The sequence below is a fragment of the Dermacentor variabilis genome, chromosome 9, assembly GCF_050947875.1.
Source record: "Dermacentor variabilis isolate Ectoservices chromosome 9, ASM5094787v1, whole genome shotgun sequence".
Classification (NCBI taxonomy): Eukaryota; Metazoa; Arthropoda; class Arachnida; order Ixodida; family Ixodidae; genus Dermacentor; species Dermacentor variabilis.
The window spans coordinates 62,774,406-62,789,151 of NC_134576.1; the positions used below are offsets into that span (position 1 = coordinate 62,774,406).

Sequence of the window (14,746 nt, forward strand, 5' to 3'; positions counted from 1 at the left end):
AGGTACGGTCATGGAAGTTGCTTATCATACACATCCAGAGATGGCCAGACGTATTATATGTGCAATATTCATACTATGGTTCGACGACTTTGCGATTGTGGCTCGATCAAGAATCGGTATGCGTGCTTCATGCTAGTATTGACATAAAGATATTAGGCAGTTTTAGCACCGCCTTGTGGTAAACACGATAACTGCAACCGTACGTCGAACGTCACTAGGCAAGCCTATACTCCATTTCATACCTCAGCTGCAACGCTGTGGAAGCTACGCACGAAGTCCGGTCACCAAAATTTATTACTGCGCGCGTTTCCGTCTATGCTTCGCAGCGTGCCAGCGGCATTTGCTCGCGCGAGCATGCACGTGAAGCTGCCACAACGGGCTGCAATTAAAAAATGCCGAAAAGAACATTGATTTAAAAGAACGTGTTAGCAGCCGTATAAGTACGGGGATTGTTTCTATGGGTAAATTCTTTTTTTTTTTAATTCAGAACTGAGCTTATATAGGGAAATTTTCTCAAAAATCGGGTCAAGAAACACCGAAATTTTTCTAAGTGCGAGTGCAGCCACTGCAAGAAGTATCTCAAGCCTCCACAGCGTTGCACCTGATGTATGAAACGGAGTATAGCAACGCTAGCAACAACGCGTTTCCGCATTTGTCGTAAGGCTATTCGGCTATCATTGAAATGGTCCGAGCACAGCACAGTTGATTTCATCGGCACGAACTTCTCTCTCCTCACCGCACGGACCCACTGCGCTGCAAGCTTCTTGTCCTTTGGGAACCTGTGAAACACCACATCGTCTCGCCCGCCTGTGTTCGCGCAGCTGAATGCTGCACAGAACGAGGGCATGTTGGGCGCCCTTGGCTGTAGGCACTCACGCAGCACAGAAGAAAAGAACAGTTTACGAAAATCGCAAAAGAAAACAAACGTGAGCGGCGGCGGCAGATCTTTCGTAGCGTCGTTCAGTAAAGCGCAGGACGGAAAGAGGCATGCCAGCACATGCCAGCACGCCGGTCCGGCAGCTCGGTCCCCGCGAATGACGTCACTCTCGCCGGTTTTCTCCTCTGGCAACCACCTCACCCGGCGCTCCGGGAAGCGATGGGGGCGGGTCCGCGGGGGTGATTTAGAAAGCGATTTCCGCCCCTTATATTAACAAAACAAAGAAAAAAATTTTGGAACCGTATATTATTAGGTCTGTTCTTCCCAATCCCAGCAATTCATGGAAATTGAAAACCGTTTCAGCTTCCCTTTAACGTTTATCGAACTCTGATCTGGATCTGGCTTTTCTGTGGACTAATTAGGGCACCTGTGACGCAGGTCTGCAGCCAACCAGGTTGTGATTCTTCTCGGCCCAGGAGTGTCGCCAGCAGCCGTCGCACCAACCACGACTGTCATGTCCAACAATACTCCCATTGTGCACCATGTCGTGGGCAGCACACAGCTTAGGTCTTCAGAATTGCAGAGGTACATAGCATGTTGCTGATGACGAAAGTAATGATGATGACAATGACAAGGTTTCCTTATTGCAAACGTCTCAATGGGCTTTGGTGTTCTAGAGCTGTGTCACACAAACTGATGATTACGATCGAATTTTCTTATTGGACACACATGTTCAGTTGAGGTTTGATGTTTACTGTTACATAGTATGTGCTGATGAAGATAAGATTTCGTCACTGTGCACATGTCTGAATAGGTTTCGGTACTGCATAGGCATATAGCAAATCGTATTGTGTCCTGCTTTTGTTGCACGTCAGGCATCTGATCGAGCACTATGGTGCAGCAAAGTGCCTCAGGTCCGGCTGCTGTTCTAGTGTGTCAGACACCAAATCGTACCTTGCATCTCCTACTTCGTGGCAGCATGTTCAGGGTGCGATCATTATGCGATGAAAAGAAAAAAAACACACACTTTTTTGATTGGAAAAGGGGGGGGTGCATTCATTAGGTGAGTAAATACAATAAGTCCACCATTGCTGCGGAGCTACAGGCTGTGTTTGACACTGTGAGCAGCATTGTCATAGCAGAAGTGATTCCAAATCCCGAAGGGCTACATGCTCTTAAAATGGTGACACTACCTTCAAACATTGGCCGCGTAACAGGGTGCGTGCTCATGGGATATTTTGTTGTAAAACAAGCACCATCACCTCATTGCTTAGTGGGGAAATACGTCATTCACTTTGTTTTTGTGGCAACATTTTGCACGAACATGCCGTGTGCACTGCCTGTAGTGTCGAGCACTGCAATCCGGTGACAGCCACACATGTGAATTCAACAGAGGATCCCCGACTCTGCTGCAGGGTTGCACCAGCCTTGGAAGGCAGCGAGCAAGAAAGGGCAGCACCACAGATCCGTGTCACCAATGTCTGGAGCACAGCCTCAGACACGACCCTGTCTGCAAGCGAGGAAGAGGATGAGCGAGCAGTCGTGGGAGAAGGCGACACCGACGAGCAAATTTTGCCAACAACAGAAGGGTGAGTTGTCATTATTATCACCAGCCTGTTTCATGTATGTGGTTGGCTCTTGTTAATTCAACCCTTGTGGGGACCGTGAGGTTCAATGAAATCACCCGTGAGGTTAAACTAACCAATGCTGGCAAAATGAGTCAATTCAAATTTTTTTTATATCTTGAAGCAGTTTGTAATGTCTTCTTTCTTTTTGCTCTTGAAGCATGACTTAGTCAGCGTGAGGCCAAGACCACCAACACATGTGAACACTGGCTCAGGGTGACAAGACATGAAGCAAGCCGGTATGAACGGCTTCCTGGGCGAAATAATTGTAGGCCACTAGAAGATCTAAGTAAAATAGCTTCACACGTAAAGGAGCAGCAGCACTATCGGCTTAATTTCTTGCGTTTTCGAGCTTTCAATAATCCCTATGCACATGAGGAGGTGCCGGTGGGGACCGAATTAACCAAAGCGGCATGCTTTCCTGTTCGGACTAAATCAGTTTTCCTTCTATAGCAACGTATGATTTCTTGCCAGGACTTCAGTGCATTCTAAATAAGAGAAAAGTAAAATTAAAGTCGAATCAATGAGAGCTGGACTGTACTATAAGACAGAGGTGCCTCCCAGTTATCGCCAATCAGTCCTATTGTTCCTCAGCCAACTAAAAAATTTCCCGTCTCATCGTACAGCCCATTGATGACATCTCAGCCGTCGTCAACAACATTTTTTTTTTCTTGGCATCAGGTGTGTTATTCTGGTAGACCAATGGTCATCTGCTCAACACAATGCTTCACCCATCCTATTCCATTCCTTGTGCCTAGCCTCAAATGGAATGCTCTCAGCCATGCACATTGCTTTTTAATCCATACAGCTGCCTTTCACTCTCCTAACATCAGGCCTATCAATTTCTGTTCCATCACGCTCTGCAAGGTTTCTAGCTTCATGCCAAGTTTGTTATTTTGTGAAGTGAGCTCAGGCGTGTATCCAGGCATTCTATCCAGATGACCTTAACCCTCTCCAGCTTCCCTCGGTCCCATTACAACTCAGCCACATCCCTTAGGTACGCCTCCCTTTTCAGCTTAAAACAAGATTCCTTGGTGATTTTAACTCTTCTTGCTGACCTTGACTCTTTGCTCGGATGGCATCTGCAGGAAGCTCTGTGCTACGCAATGCTGTGCCAACATTTAAACATACCTTTAATGAATTTATCAACCTTACAAAAGGCTTAATTCAAGAAAAAAAATGACAAGCTCATGACTACCAATTGGGTGTACGCAGTCATAGCTGATGAAGTCACCTAACCATACTCCAGTTACAAATTTTTTGCTTCGCATTTGTGGTTTTCGATTTCTTTGAATGTCCAAGAGTTTTTGATGTGAAAGCTTCAAGTCGTCCATTGAGCGAAAAAGACGTCTGTTGTCTGGAGCATCGAAATGGCACCTAAATTCCCATTGGCTGTGATGCCACGTCACCGCCGCGCCTCGACAGAGCAGAGTGGGCGAAACGGTACACCTGCTGCAGCGGTAGCACGCCAGGTGTTGCGTGAGTGGAGAGGGCTCTGGGAAGCCGGCGTGCGGTCCATATCTCTCTCCCTCACCCCCATTGGGCTTAGCTGCTGCACGCGCCTGCCATCCTCGCCGCTGCTTCCTCGGTCTCTCGTGGCGCAGGACATCGGAGGCATGCAGCGTTGGCACCGCAGGCAGCTGCTTCTTGCTAGCTCGGGCAGCACGCATCGCCATGGTACATTACTTGCAATGCGAAACTCGAAGGGCGGCTCAGCCACGTTCAATTAGACCTAAATGCTTTTGCATTCACAACTCATAAGAAGTACTTAGATGTCCTCGGATTTCTTTTGTACATCACTGAACTGCGAATGATGATAGGAGAATCAAGTGCTAATGCAATATACCAAAGTCTTTGCCGAAACGTTAGCTGTGTGCCGTGTTGGTGTGTATGCAATGGCATGATGGCGCATTAATGATGTCATCAGCATGAATGAGTGCATGAAGGTGTGCCTGATAGTTGTCAGACATAGCCTTGTGGTACCAGCACTGTCACGATCATCTAATCAAATCACATGCTGCTGCATGCCACCTTATCAGCCCAGAAGTTCATTTGAAACAATAAATTAAGTTTTCTTTGTTTTTATGCCTCACTAAAACATACTGCATTTTTTTAGTTTGTTATATCCCGTTTTTGTGCTAAGTTCGCTAACAAGAGGAAAGGCACAATGGGTTGAGTAGCAGATTGCATTGGACAGTTTTTATTCCTTGTCCGTGCCAATAACTGATTGCCTTAGCTGCCCAGTGGCAATTGAGTTTGGTCTTGTACTTGCTCTTGACTGCTAAATACAAATTGAGTTCATATTTGCTTTTGACTGCTGGTGATTTTAATGGCAAGTAAGGACATCCTGTATCTATTCACCATAAAGATAGAAAACCAGCGAGGCTGCATCAAGGTACTCTTCTTCAATTTACAATGCAACGACACTCAAAATGAGGGTAATCTTGATGAAATCTGTGCTACAGGCATTAAAGAGAATCATTCCCCCATCATTACTAGCATGTCAACTGTGAAAAGAAGGCAAACACTTCTGCATAAGCAGCTGCGCAAACTTGCTGAATTGTGCACTACTTATTAACCATTCAGCATTGTTAACTAATTGACTGCATGGCTATGTTATTGTAGACTGGGAATATTGGTATGGTTTGTGGCAGTACTTGTAAGCTGTTTACATATGAAAAGTAAAAGTAAACTGTAATCTTTCCCTTAATGTCTATCCACTATTTATACATTTGTCTGTATACATACATTCGATAGTAATTGCCGATGCTTACATTCGAGAATGAACACTCACGTTGCCTGTGCAGTCTGATTAGACAGGTCTCTTTCTTTATAAAATTGGTGGCAACATTTCAAGAAGATTTGGATACAGTGTCGCACCAAGCAATAACTTGATAGCACCGATAACTAGGTGGCAACGGTCACCTTTGAAAAGTTGAACAATGTGCAATGTTTATGGTCTTCACACAACTGACGGTGCAGGAATGCAGAGTGCCCGCCAGACCCACTGGACACCGACCTGGAGATGGCAGTGAGCGAAGATGACGGCATGGAAGATGCAATCTCAAAGGGGGCTGCACGAACTTGTCAAGTAGAATGTGCCACAATGCCTTGGAACTCATCAGAACAGACGTGCGACAGGTGATTTTAATTGATTGCCTGCTGTCATCGATACGAGGTAGCACAGTTGCTAGCAACAGACCTCTCTTAGGGTACGTCACATTGCGCTGCTGACGTCATGGCATAACGTCGCCGGCGCTCGTGACCCTGGTTGGCAAAACACAATCCCCTGTCGGCTTTCTGTGTGATGCAGTCACACAGTGCTTGGCATAGGCGGGTGCCACGTAGATGCGCATTTTAACACGACAGCGTTAAGGGCCCTGTGTTGCATGAAATCCGGCGCCGGCGTCCACCGGCCGAGGAAAATCATTCAATACCATGCATCCTGAACCATGCAGGCCCTCCATGTGGCGCATAGGCATTACTGAAATAAGTGAATTTCTCAAAGTGGATTGCGTCAGAAAATTCGTAAAGTACGACTTGCACACAACCTACAGACGTGATAGTGCCGGATTGTAATTTGAATATGCAAGAAAACATTCTTTTACGTGAAAACTGAAACACAAACCCCTTTTCCAGCTGCCGTTTCAGGTATGTCTTAGTAGGATCAGTGTGGCCTGTTTGGTTCCTTCAACACCATCGAAAAAAAAAAAAAAAAAGAAGACCAAAAAGATCGTCTTCATGCGTAGCGTTCGCTGTGAGCATTTCCAGCAAAACATTACAGCTATACAGGGTGTTTCAAGGAAGACTTTAAGTAATTTTAAATAATAGGCTTTCAGAGGTATAATTGTTGTTCTTGTGCGAAGTAATTAGGGGCCGTGGCAGGCACTATCAAATGGGTTGCAAGTGCTATTTAGGGTAATAATTAACTAGAATTTGTTAATTAACTTCTTAATCATTCTAGTTAGGCGTTTGGTTGTAATGAGGAAATTTTAGTGGATCACGAGTCCATCCGCTATCGATTGTTATCTTTGTGAAATTGTAATTGCGCAGAGCTACAGCGCTCAGAACCTCGGCTCTCCAGATGCACGCAGCGGGCTCCGTGCGGCAGCTGAGCACCGCAAAGCTACGCCCATGCGCCGATATCACTCGGAGCGGTGCATGTCATACACATCCCGCTCTTTTTCTACAGCCTGTATGGCCACGTAAGATTAAGTTATAGCAATGTCAGTGTATTTATGTGGAGTGGGTGGTCACTTTGAAGTATACATTTAATGGTGTATTAGGTCAGCCTGCCATAAAATTAGATTACTTTTTAATGATGACACACCTGGAAAGGATGTTTATTTTATATCTAAACAGATACCCAGGGCTCTGATAACTGTTTCTTCTTTTAAAGGGGCCCTGCAAAGCTTTCTGAATGTGGTAAATAAATTTGCTGACTTGCTCAAAGCTAGTGCTACAACTGTCTGAAGCTGCAACGGACAACTGTTTGTGAAGCTGCAACAGGGATCTCTGATTATAGGTGCGCAAATATTCAAAACTTTTAAATAACAAATCGAACGGTGTCCTATTCAATTCTGTCTTCAAATCAAATAGTCACTGTTCATAAATGCGACTATTTTAGAATGCAGCTCCTTGGTGCCCGTTCCCGCGCTTCGTGTCACCGTCGGCCTTGCCGTAACCAAGGTCATCATCCGCACGCTCCTACTACCATATCTCGCGCGCGACGCACGTCTTGCCCTCCCCTTGTCCTCCAAAGCCGGATCACATGTTCTCGCCTATCCTCTTGCCCCCTTCTTCCGCGCACTGCCATTGCGGTGACTCGAGAGACAGTTATAGTGCCTCGTCCCCTTACTTCTACATCCCGCCCCAACCCTGCGTGGGCACATTGAGGCCTGTCTGTGAGTGGATGAGTGTGTGGCCTCTACTCAATACCCCTGTTCTCCACCTGTTTCCTCATTCCACCTCAGAAGAAACATTAAATAAAAATTGCTAATCTCCCCCCACCTCCCTCTTCACGGTGGTGAGCCACTGTAAGATGGCACGATGGCGCATCGCCTGAGCGCCGGCTCGATAGCGACAGATTGCGGTGTGTGCCACCCACTCCAGAATGCATAACCGCGTCCGCTTGGCACTGCGTGTTCTGTATGCGGTTGCCTGTCGTTGAAATAAGGCGGCAGCTACGTTCAAAGATCGCATTACCAAGAAGCGTAATCGTCGGCCAAATTTTTTTTAATACTTTTTGATTATTTCAATAGGCCCAAATAAATCTAAAATTGGAGCAAAAGTATGGCTAATTTGCACCCGGTGGCCATAGTATAGACATAAAACATGATAATTTGCATAGCGGGACAGGCTGTGCAGCGATCATTTGCGCTCTGTGAAGAGCCCTGTGCATGTGAAGTAACTACTTGTTTAATCGTAATGCTTCATTTGTGCTTTTAGTAAACAATGCTTCATAACGTACTATGAAATGACAGAAACTTGCTAACTAGCTTTAAAAATACTGGGATGTGAACATCATAATATGTTGCGACAATTGCTATTTATTACTTGAAAACTATTAGAAAAGTATAAGATATTCGTGTTGTATCGTAGGTGTAGGGTAGCTGGGTCAGGTGGCCAGACGCACCGACCCACACTCGGGGGCCCTCCGTCCCAAAAGAACAACCACGACTTCAATCGCCTGCGATCACATCCCTCACTTCTCTGTGTCTGTCCCTTGACAGCACCAGCCTTTTTATTGCCATTATGACGTCACGTATGACGTAACAACAAAACCGAAACTAGAAACGAAACCAACTGCACAACAACACAACATACACCTTCCCTTAAAAGAAAGAAAGAAACAAGGGAACAAACTTGAACACTTCACAAAGACAGTCTAAGAGGTCACAAAGTCACTCAGCCATGCTGGAGGTCGGCGAATTCTAATTCTGCGTTCCGACTGTGCTGTAGCACTTCTGGATGTTGATGGGAACTCCAGTTGATGCTCCTCTCCTCTTAGCTCGTTCTCTGCTTGAGCTGTTCATTCAGTGGTATCGAGAAGGCCAGGGTGCTCAGCTGGCATAGTTTGGGGCTCGGGAACAACAGGAAAACTGGCATACCAGTCACCAGCCACAGGAGCAGCTGTTGTCAACTGTGAGCCTCCTTGACGAACCGTGTACGGCACCTTAGACAGCCTCTCGGCATTCCACGTTTTGTTGTCTTCCAGGGTGAAAGCACTATTTCCCTTTTTACTCACTATCTTCAGGGGTTCACTGTAGGACAAATCGCCTTTCCTCGAAACATGAGGGTCTTTCACTCCACGAAGTCACCTGTACGGAACGTTGGCACTTTCGCCCCTCTTTTTCTATCTGTATACTCCTTGCTGCTCATTTGTTTATCTCTCACCCTCTTCCGTAATTGGGCAATTTCTGGTGCCGGCTTGTAAAAGAAACCTGGGCCTGGGAATACGCCCACTATGTCCAACATGGTGCGTGGAGCGCGTCCATGCAAGAGTACAGCTGGTGGAACACCCGTTGTGGCATGTCGTGTACTGCGATAAACAGCCAGGTACTCCAATACTGCTGTCTCAATAGGTCGATGTTCCAAAACTGCAAGCTGCACGTAGTCTTTCAAGACCCTGTTGAAACGTTCCACCTGTCCGTTACTTTGAGGATGATAAATCGATGAGCAGGAGTGCTTAATTCCGCGCTTTCTGAAAAAATCCTCAAACTGGGTAGACTTCAGTTGCGGTCCATGATCTGTTAATATCTCATCTGGGTAGCCCTCTCTGCTGAACACTGCTGTCAAGAATCCGATTACAGCATTACTTGTCACACTTGAGACAAAGGATACCTCGGGCCACTTGGAATAAAGGTCAATCAATGTTATTGCAAACTTGCAGCTCTCCCTAGCTCTTGTAAAAGGACCGACAATGTCCAGCGCTAGTTTCTGCCAAGCACGCTCAGGTAGCGGAATGGGTTCCAGTGGTGCTACTGCGGGCTTCGCTGACTCATCTGCCGCTTGACAGACACTGCAAGACGAGATTGCCTGCTCTACTTGTTTGTCGAGCCCTGGCCACCAATACTGCTCGCGAAGCCTCTGCTTTGTGCGCACAATTCCTTGGTGACCTTCATGCGCCGACTCCACGAGCGTTGATGTCAATGCAGCTGATATGACCAGGCGCTCATCCCGCAATAGAAGGCTGTCCATAACTGCCAACTCATCCCGTATGTAGAAAAAGGGCCGCAACTCAGGCTGAAGACTGTATTTCGCCGGCCACCTAGTTGTTACGTAAGTCATCACATGCTGTAGCAGCAAGTCGGATTGAACAGCTTCCTGAAGTTGTGCCTTTGTGATGCAGGTGGAAACAAGCGACACAACTTCTTCCTCTTGTTCTTGTACGTTTGACAGAGGCAATCGTGATAGAGCATCCGCCACCTTGTTATCACTTCCACGGTGGTATAGTATATCAAGATTGTAGTACAGTAGACGTGCCGACCATCTTGCAATTCGGGTAGATCGGCGGCCTGTGCCCCGGGATGAGAGGAGAGTAACCAGAGCTTGGTGATCAGTTCGTAGCTCGAACTTCTTTCCCCAAAGAAAAACGTGCCAGTGTTCACACGCCCATATGCATGCGAGTGCCTCCTTTTCTCCTACCGAGTACTTGCGCTCCGCTTGCGACAGCATTCGAGACGCAAAGGCAACGGTGCGGAGTTCATTTCCGTACCTCTGTTGTAGCACTGCTCCCAGACCGTGGTCGGAAGGATCTGTAGTCACTACCGGAAGTAGCGAGGGGTTAAACATGTGCATGGCCTTGCTTGTTGCGAGTAGTTGCTTCACCGCACGGAAGCTTTGAGCAGCCTTGTCGTCCCAGGAAAAAGAAGCTCCTTGACGAAGTAACTCGCGAATAGGCTCCACGACGTCAGCAAAGTGAGGAACAAACTTGGCATAATAGCTGACAAGTCCAAGGAACGAACATAGCTCTGTGGTGTTCGTGGGCGCTGGGGCATGAACAATAGCTTCAACCTTCGATTTCAAGGGTGACAAGCCGTTGTGGCTGACGACATGTCCCAAGAATGTCAGTTCTTGCACATTGAACAAGCACTTTTCGTTAAGCCGCAGGCCAGCCACTGAGGTGCACTGAAGAACATCATGAAGGTTTGCAGAGTGCTCAGCCGCAGATTTACTGTAGACGATAATATCGTCTATGTAGCAAAGTACACCGTTGCAGCCTCTTAGGATTGAAGTCATCATCTTCTGAAAAGCGGCTGGTGCAGAGGCGAGGCCGAAACACACTCGACGGAACCGAAAAAGACCGTCATGCGTAATGAATGTCGTCAGATCGCGGCTTTCAGGCGTTAATTCCAGTTGATGGTAGGCTGATGCCAAGTCAATTTTTGAAAAGTGTGTTGCCTCTGCTAGCTGATGTAGTAGGTCGTCACTATGTGGAAGAGGAAATCCATCAACGATGATAGCTTTGTTGGCTTCACGAAGGTCCACACAAAGCCAAATGCTGCTGTTCTTCTTTCGGACCACTACCACCGGAGAAATCCATTCAGAAGCATCCACTTTCTCGATTATGCCTGCTTGCTCAAGCCGCTGTACTTCAGCAGAAACTTGTTCCCGAAGGGCCAGAGGAATTCGACGTAGCTTAGCGGCCACTGGGGTCACATTCACCTTGCGGTTGATGTGATGAGCAAAGCCTTTTACTAGTCCTGTCTCATCTGAGAACAAGTGGCTGAATTTCTCGCGAAATTCCAGAGGTAGAAGGTCGGAAGCAACACTTTTCATTTGCAAGCATTGCAACTCAGCCCCATGTATATGCAAGTCCAGACTGCTGATGGCGTCCATTCCAAGTACTGCGGTTCCCTGCTGTACAACATACAGGAGAACAGGGACAGTGCGTTGCTTGTAAGCAACAGTAGCGGAGAAACATCCCTTCACTGTGATCTTCCCGTTAGAGTAATCCAATAAAGCAACAGCAGGTGGTAGCAACGCTTTCCTACTTTGAAAATGCTTCATGTAAATGTCCTCCGTTATTATGGATACTGACGACCCTGTATCTACTAAAAAGTTCACAGGAACGCCTTCTACTTGCAGTTCGATAAAAATGCTGAGGCGCGAAACGCCGGTCAAAACATGTAGCAGCGTCACACGATGCTCGGCATCCGCTTGTACTTGCTTTACGCGTTGCTCGGCGTCCTCTTGCACTTCCCTCACGCTCTCCTTAAATTCCGAACTGCGGCACATAACCTGAAAGTGACCCAGAGCATTTCTTATGTTTAGCCTTGCAATTCGGCGAATTTGCCAAATGTCAAGTAGACCCGCAGCGGTAGCAACGACGCTGATTCGTATCCCTTGCAGACACCGGCTGCGTCTGTTGACATTTCCGCGGCGAGGGCATGAACTCTTTACGGTGACCGTCACGCGACTTCGACGCGGAAGCGCCTGAATGTCGTACATACTTCACCTCCTCCGCTGCGCCGAACTCTCGAAGGCTCTTCCAAGTTGCTTCGTAATGTTCTGCTATCGTAACTGCCCTGTCCAAGGTCAGCGTTGCGCCTTCGAAAAGGAAACGCTCACGAAGCCTGTCCGATGCGATACCAGAAATGAGTTGGTCACGGACAGCTATGTCGGAGGATCCCTTGAACTCGCAGTTCTTTGCTAGTTCGCGTAAATTAGCAATGTAGACATCAGTAGGCTCACCCGGATTTTGTATCCTCTGTTTGAAGCGGTGCCGTTCGACAAGCACATTCGTCGTGGTTGAGAACAGGCGGTCACAAATGCACAACGTGTCTTGAAATGCATCTTCCACCGCTGTAACTTGACTTGTAGAAGTAGTATGCTGATCTGGGACTGGCACCGTGGGAGTAGTAGCAGACAGAGTAGTAGCAGCGTTCATCGACGCGTTGCGGAGTTTACGTTGCCCCTCGACGCCAAGCGAATGCAGAAGTATGGCTCTCCGCCGAGAAGCAGCAAACTCGGTGGCACCCGACGCTTCCAAGTAGGTAGAAAATAGTTCCTTCCACTGCTTCCATGGTATGGGTGGCTGACCGGGGGTTTCCAGAAATGCAGGCGGAGGCGTAAGTCCCGCGAAAGTCATCGTAAGGCCTAGCTCGTCGCCAATATGTTGTATCGTAGGTGTAAGGTAGCTGGGTCAGGTGGCCAGACGCACCGAGCCACACTCGGTGTGTCTACACCTACAATACAACAATTCGATTCAATTCTATTCGCTTTTGGGACTATTCGATTCATATTCAATTCAGTCTCAAACATCACTATTCGCATACCCCTATCTCCTGTACCCTGGTTCAAAATGGCAAAAGACTGTCCATGTATTTTTGGCTTCAACTTCTTAATACCTCAGCAATTTGCATGTTATAGTATAGCCTACACAATTCACAAATGCATGATGGCTATTGCTGGGACTTTTTTCTTTGTCACGAATAAGCAGTGCTTTCAGCAGAAGTAAAAACTGGGAAATCTTATGATAATAATCGCTGATAGCACTATTTCGAAGTGGGATGGTGGCAAATGCCATATACACCAGTGCAAAGAAAGGGCAGCACCTTTTTTCGCAATGTTGATAAGGTGCGGCTACACGGTAAAGGGTAATTTTAGTCCAATTTCTTTCTTTTTTTTTTTTTCACGGTGCATAATTTTCGCAGTCCCATTTCTATCAAGAAAAACCAGCACTATTGTTTTTATAGTGTATTTTAGCTGTCCCCACATTAACAGCACACACCTGACGCCCATCTAGTTAGTCCTCATCAGGGGTCACTTTTGTCGCCGTTCAGGCTCGGTTCGGCCACACACTTGTCGATACAATTGTCCGCCTGGCGTTACTTATGCCCCCAACTTTAAAGCTGTTCACAATGGTGCCCGAGTACGCCACACACCATGCATTCAGAATCCAAAAGCAGACAAACGTTATCGCTCTATTTTTTTCTCAAATTTTGGGCGGCCAAGTTTGAGGTGCGGCTCTTAAGCAAGTGCTGGGCTTACTGAAGTGCATATGGAAGTCGCTTGGCCCTTGTTAGTTACTTACATGTTACTGCATCTAGCATCCTACGTATCTGTGCTTTATCTTGTAAAGTTACTTACGCCTGTTATGACTCCAGCCCTGTCATTCTTTTCCCATGTTTTTTTTTCTACCACTACCTCCCTTGCTTATTTCCACTGCTAGATTTCAATAGTGACTACAAAGTGTGTATGAGTGACAATAATCATGATGGGGAGGCCAAATTGTTGACTAAAAATTGTTATCAAATTTTGCTTTGATATTCAATTCAAGGCTCTTCATAAAATAGACAACCTACTGCCAATAAATGCCGCTTGAACCTGAAGCCTGCTAATGCATTAGTTAGAGATTTAATTTCGGTAGCTTTGTAAAAGCCTCCGGCACCCAATGAATGAGAATGCCCGAAATTCCCTGCACTCTTAAGCTGGAAGTGCTGGAAGGGTTGAGCTCACTCGAGATTCACTGAACCATCAACGTGCAGGGCCGAGCCACCGATGCCAGGGAGGGAGCAGCTCGAGACGCCAGATGCATTGGTAGAGACTTCGCCACGGCCACGGATCGTGGATGTCTGGAGTGCTGCCTCCGACTCCACCCTGACTGCAAGTGAAGGGGACGAGGAAGCCACAGGCCCCACGGCGCATGCGTGAGCCCTCCCTGTCCACCTTCTTGCCGAGCTGTCGACATTTGAAGGCGTGAAAAACGGACCATAAGTTGCGCGCATTCGACTCCGTTCGTATCGAAAAAACGAAACTTCGAAAATCAAGACGGGGACGAGTAAGAAAGGAAACGCAAGGGCTCAGTCGCACACACAAAGCCAGCACCCATCCCACACTGGGGAGGGGAATGCCACGAAGTGTTCGGTACAAGTGAAGTTGCTGCTACAAATGCATTTTTTAATGGAATTAAATCTCACAGTAATGGTAGGTGCAGTGAGCTTGTTTGCCGATCACAATGTATCATAAAAGAAATCAATTTTCCAAGTGGAAGTATGGGAATTGCCACTAAAAACAGCAATAGGCATATTTTATGTGCAATTACTCTGTGCTTCTAGAAAAGCCAGCTCTCTTTTGGTTAAGGAAATTGACAGAGGGGTCGTGCAACCTCCATGCAAGATGGCTATTTATGACGAGGCTTTGAACAATCTTGCTTGTGAGCAGATTTCCAATTCATTGGATAACCGTTCAGCTGTGTAAAATTTGATGCGCAGTCGTAATCTCTGCGATGTACATTGAG

The 14,746-nt window shown here is 46.9% G+C and overlaps 1 protein-coding gene across 7 annotated transcripts in view; it reads left to right on the top strand.

Moving 5' to 3' along the window:
* Positions 1-14,746, top strand: part of LOC142592741 (uncharacterized) — a 37,809-nt gene that overhangs the window by 16,111 nt on the left and 6,952 nt on the right. For 5 of the 7 annotated variants that reach the window (XR_012830792.1, XM_075704352.1, XM_075704355.1 and 2 more), the window contains 4 exons: positions 1,316-1,462; positions 2,293-2,466; positions 5,485-5,643; positions 13,995-14,156. Coding sequence is in view for 6 of the 7 variants with exons in the window: in XM_075704352.1 (XP_075560467.1) it covers positions 1,316-1,462; positions 2,293-2,466; positions 5,485-5,643; positions 13,995-14,156 (642 nt within the window). In the remaining variant the exon portion in view is untranslated. The remainder of the gene's footprint in view (positions 1-1,315; positions 1,463-2,292; positions 2,467-5,484; positions 5,644-13,994; positions 14,157-14,746) is intronic. The other 2 variants (XM_075704358.1, XM_075704357.1) reach the window with 2 other exon arrangements.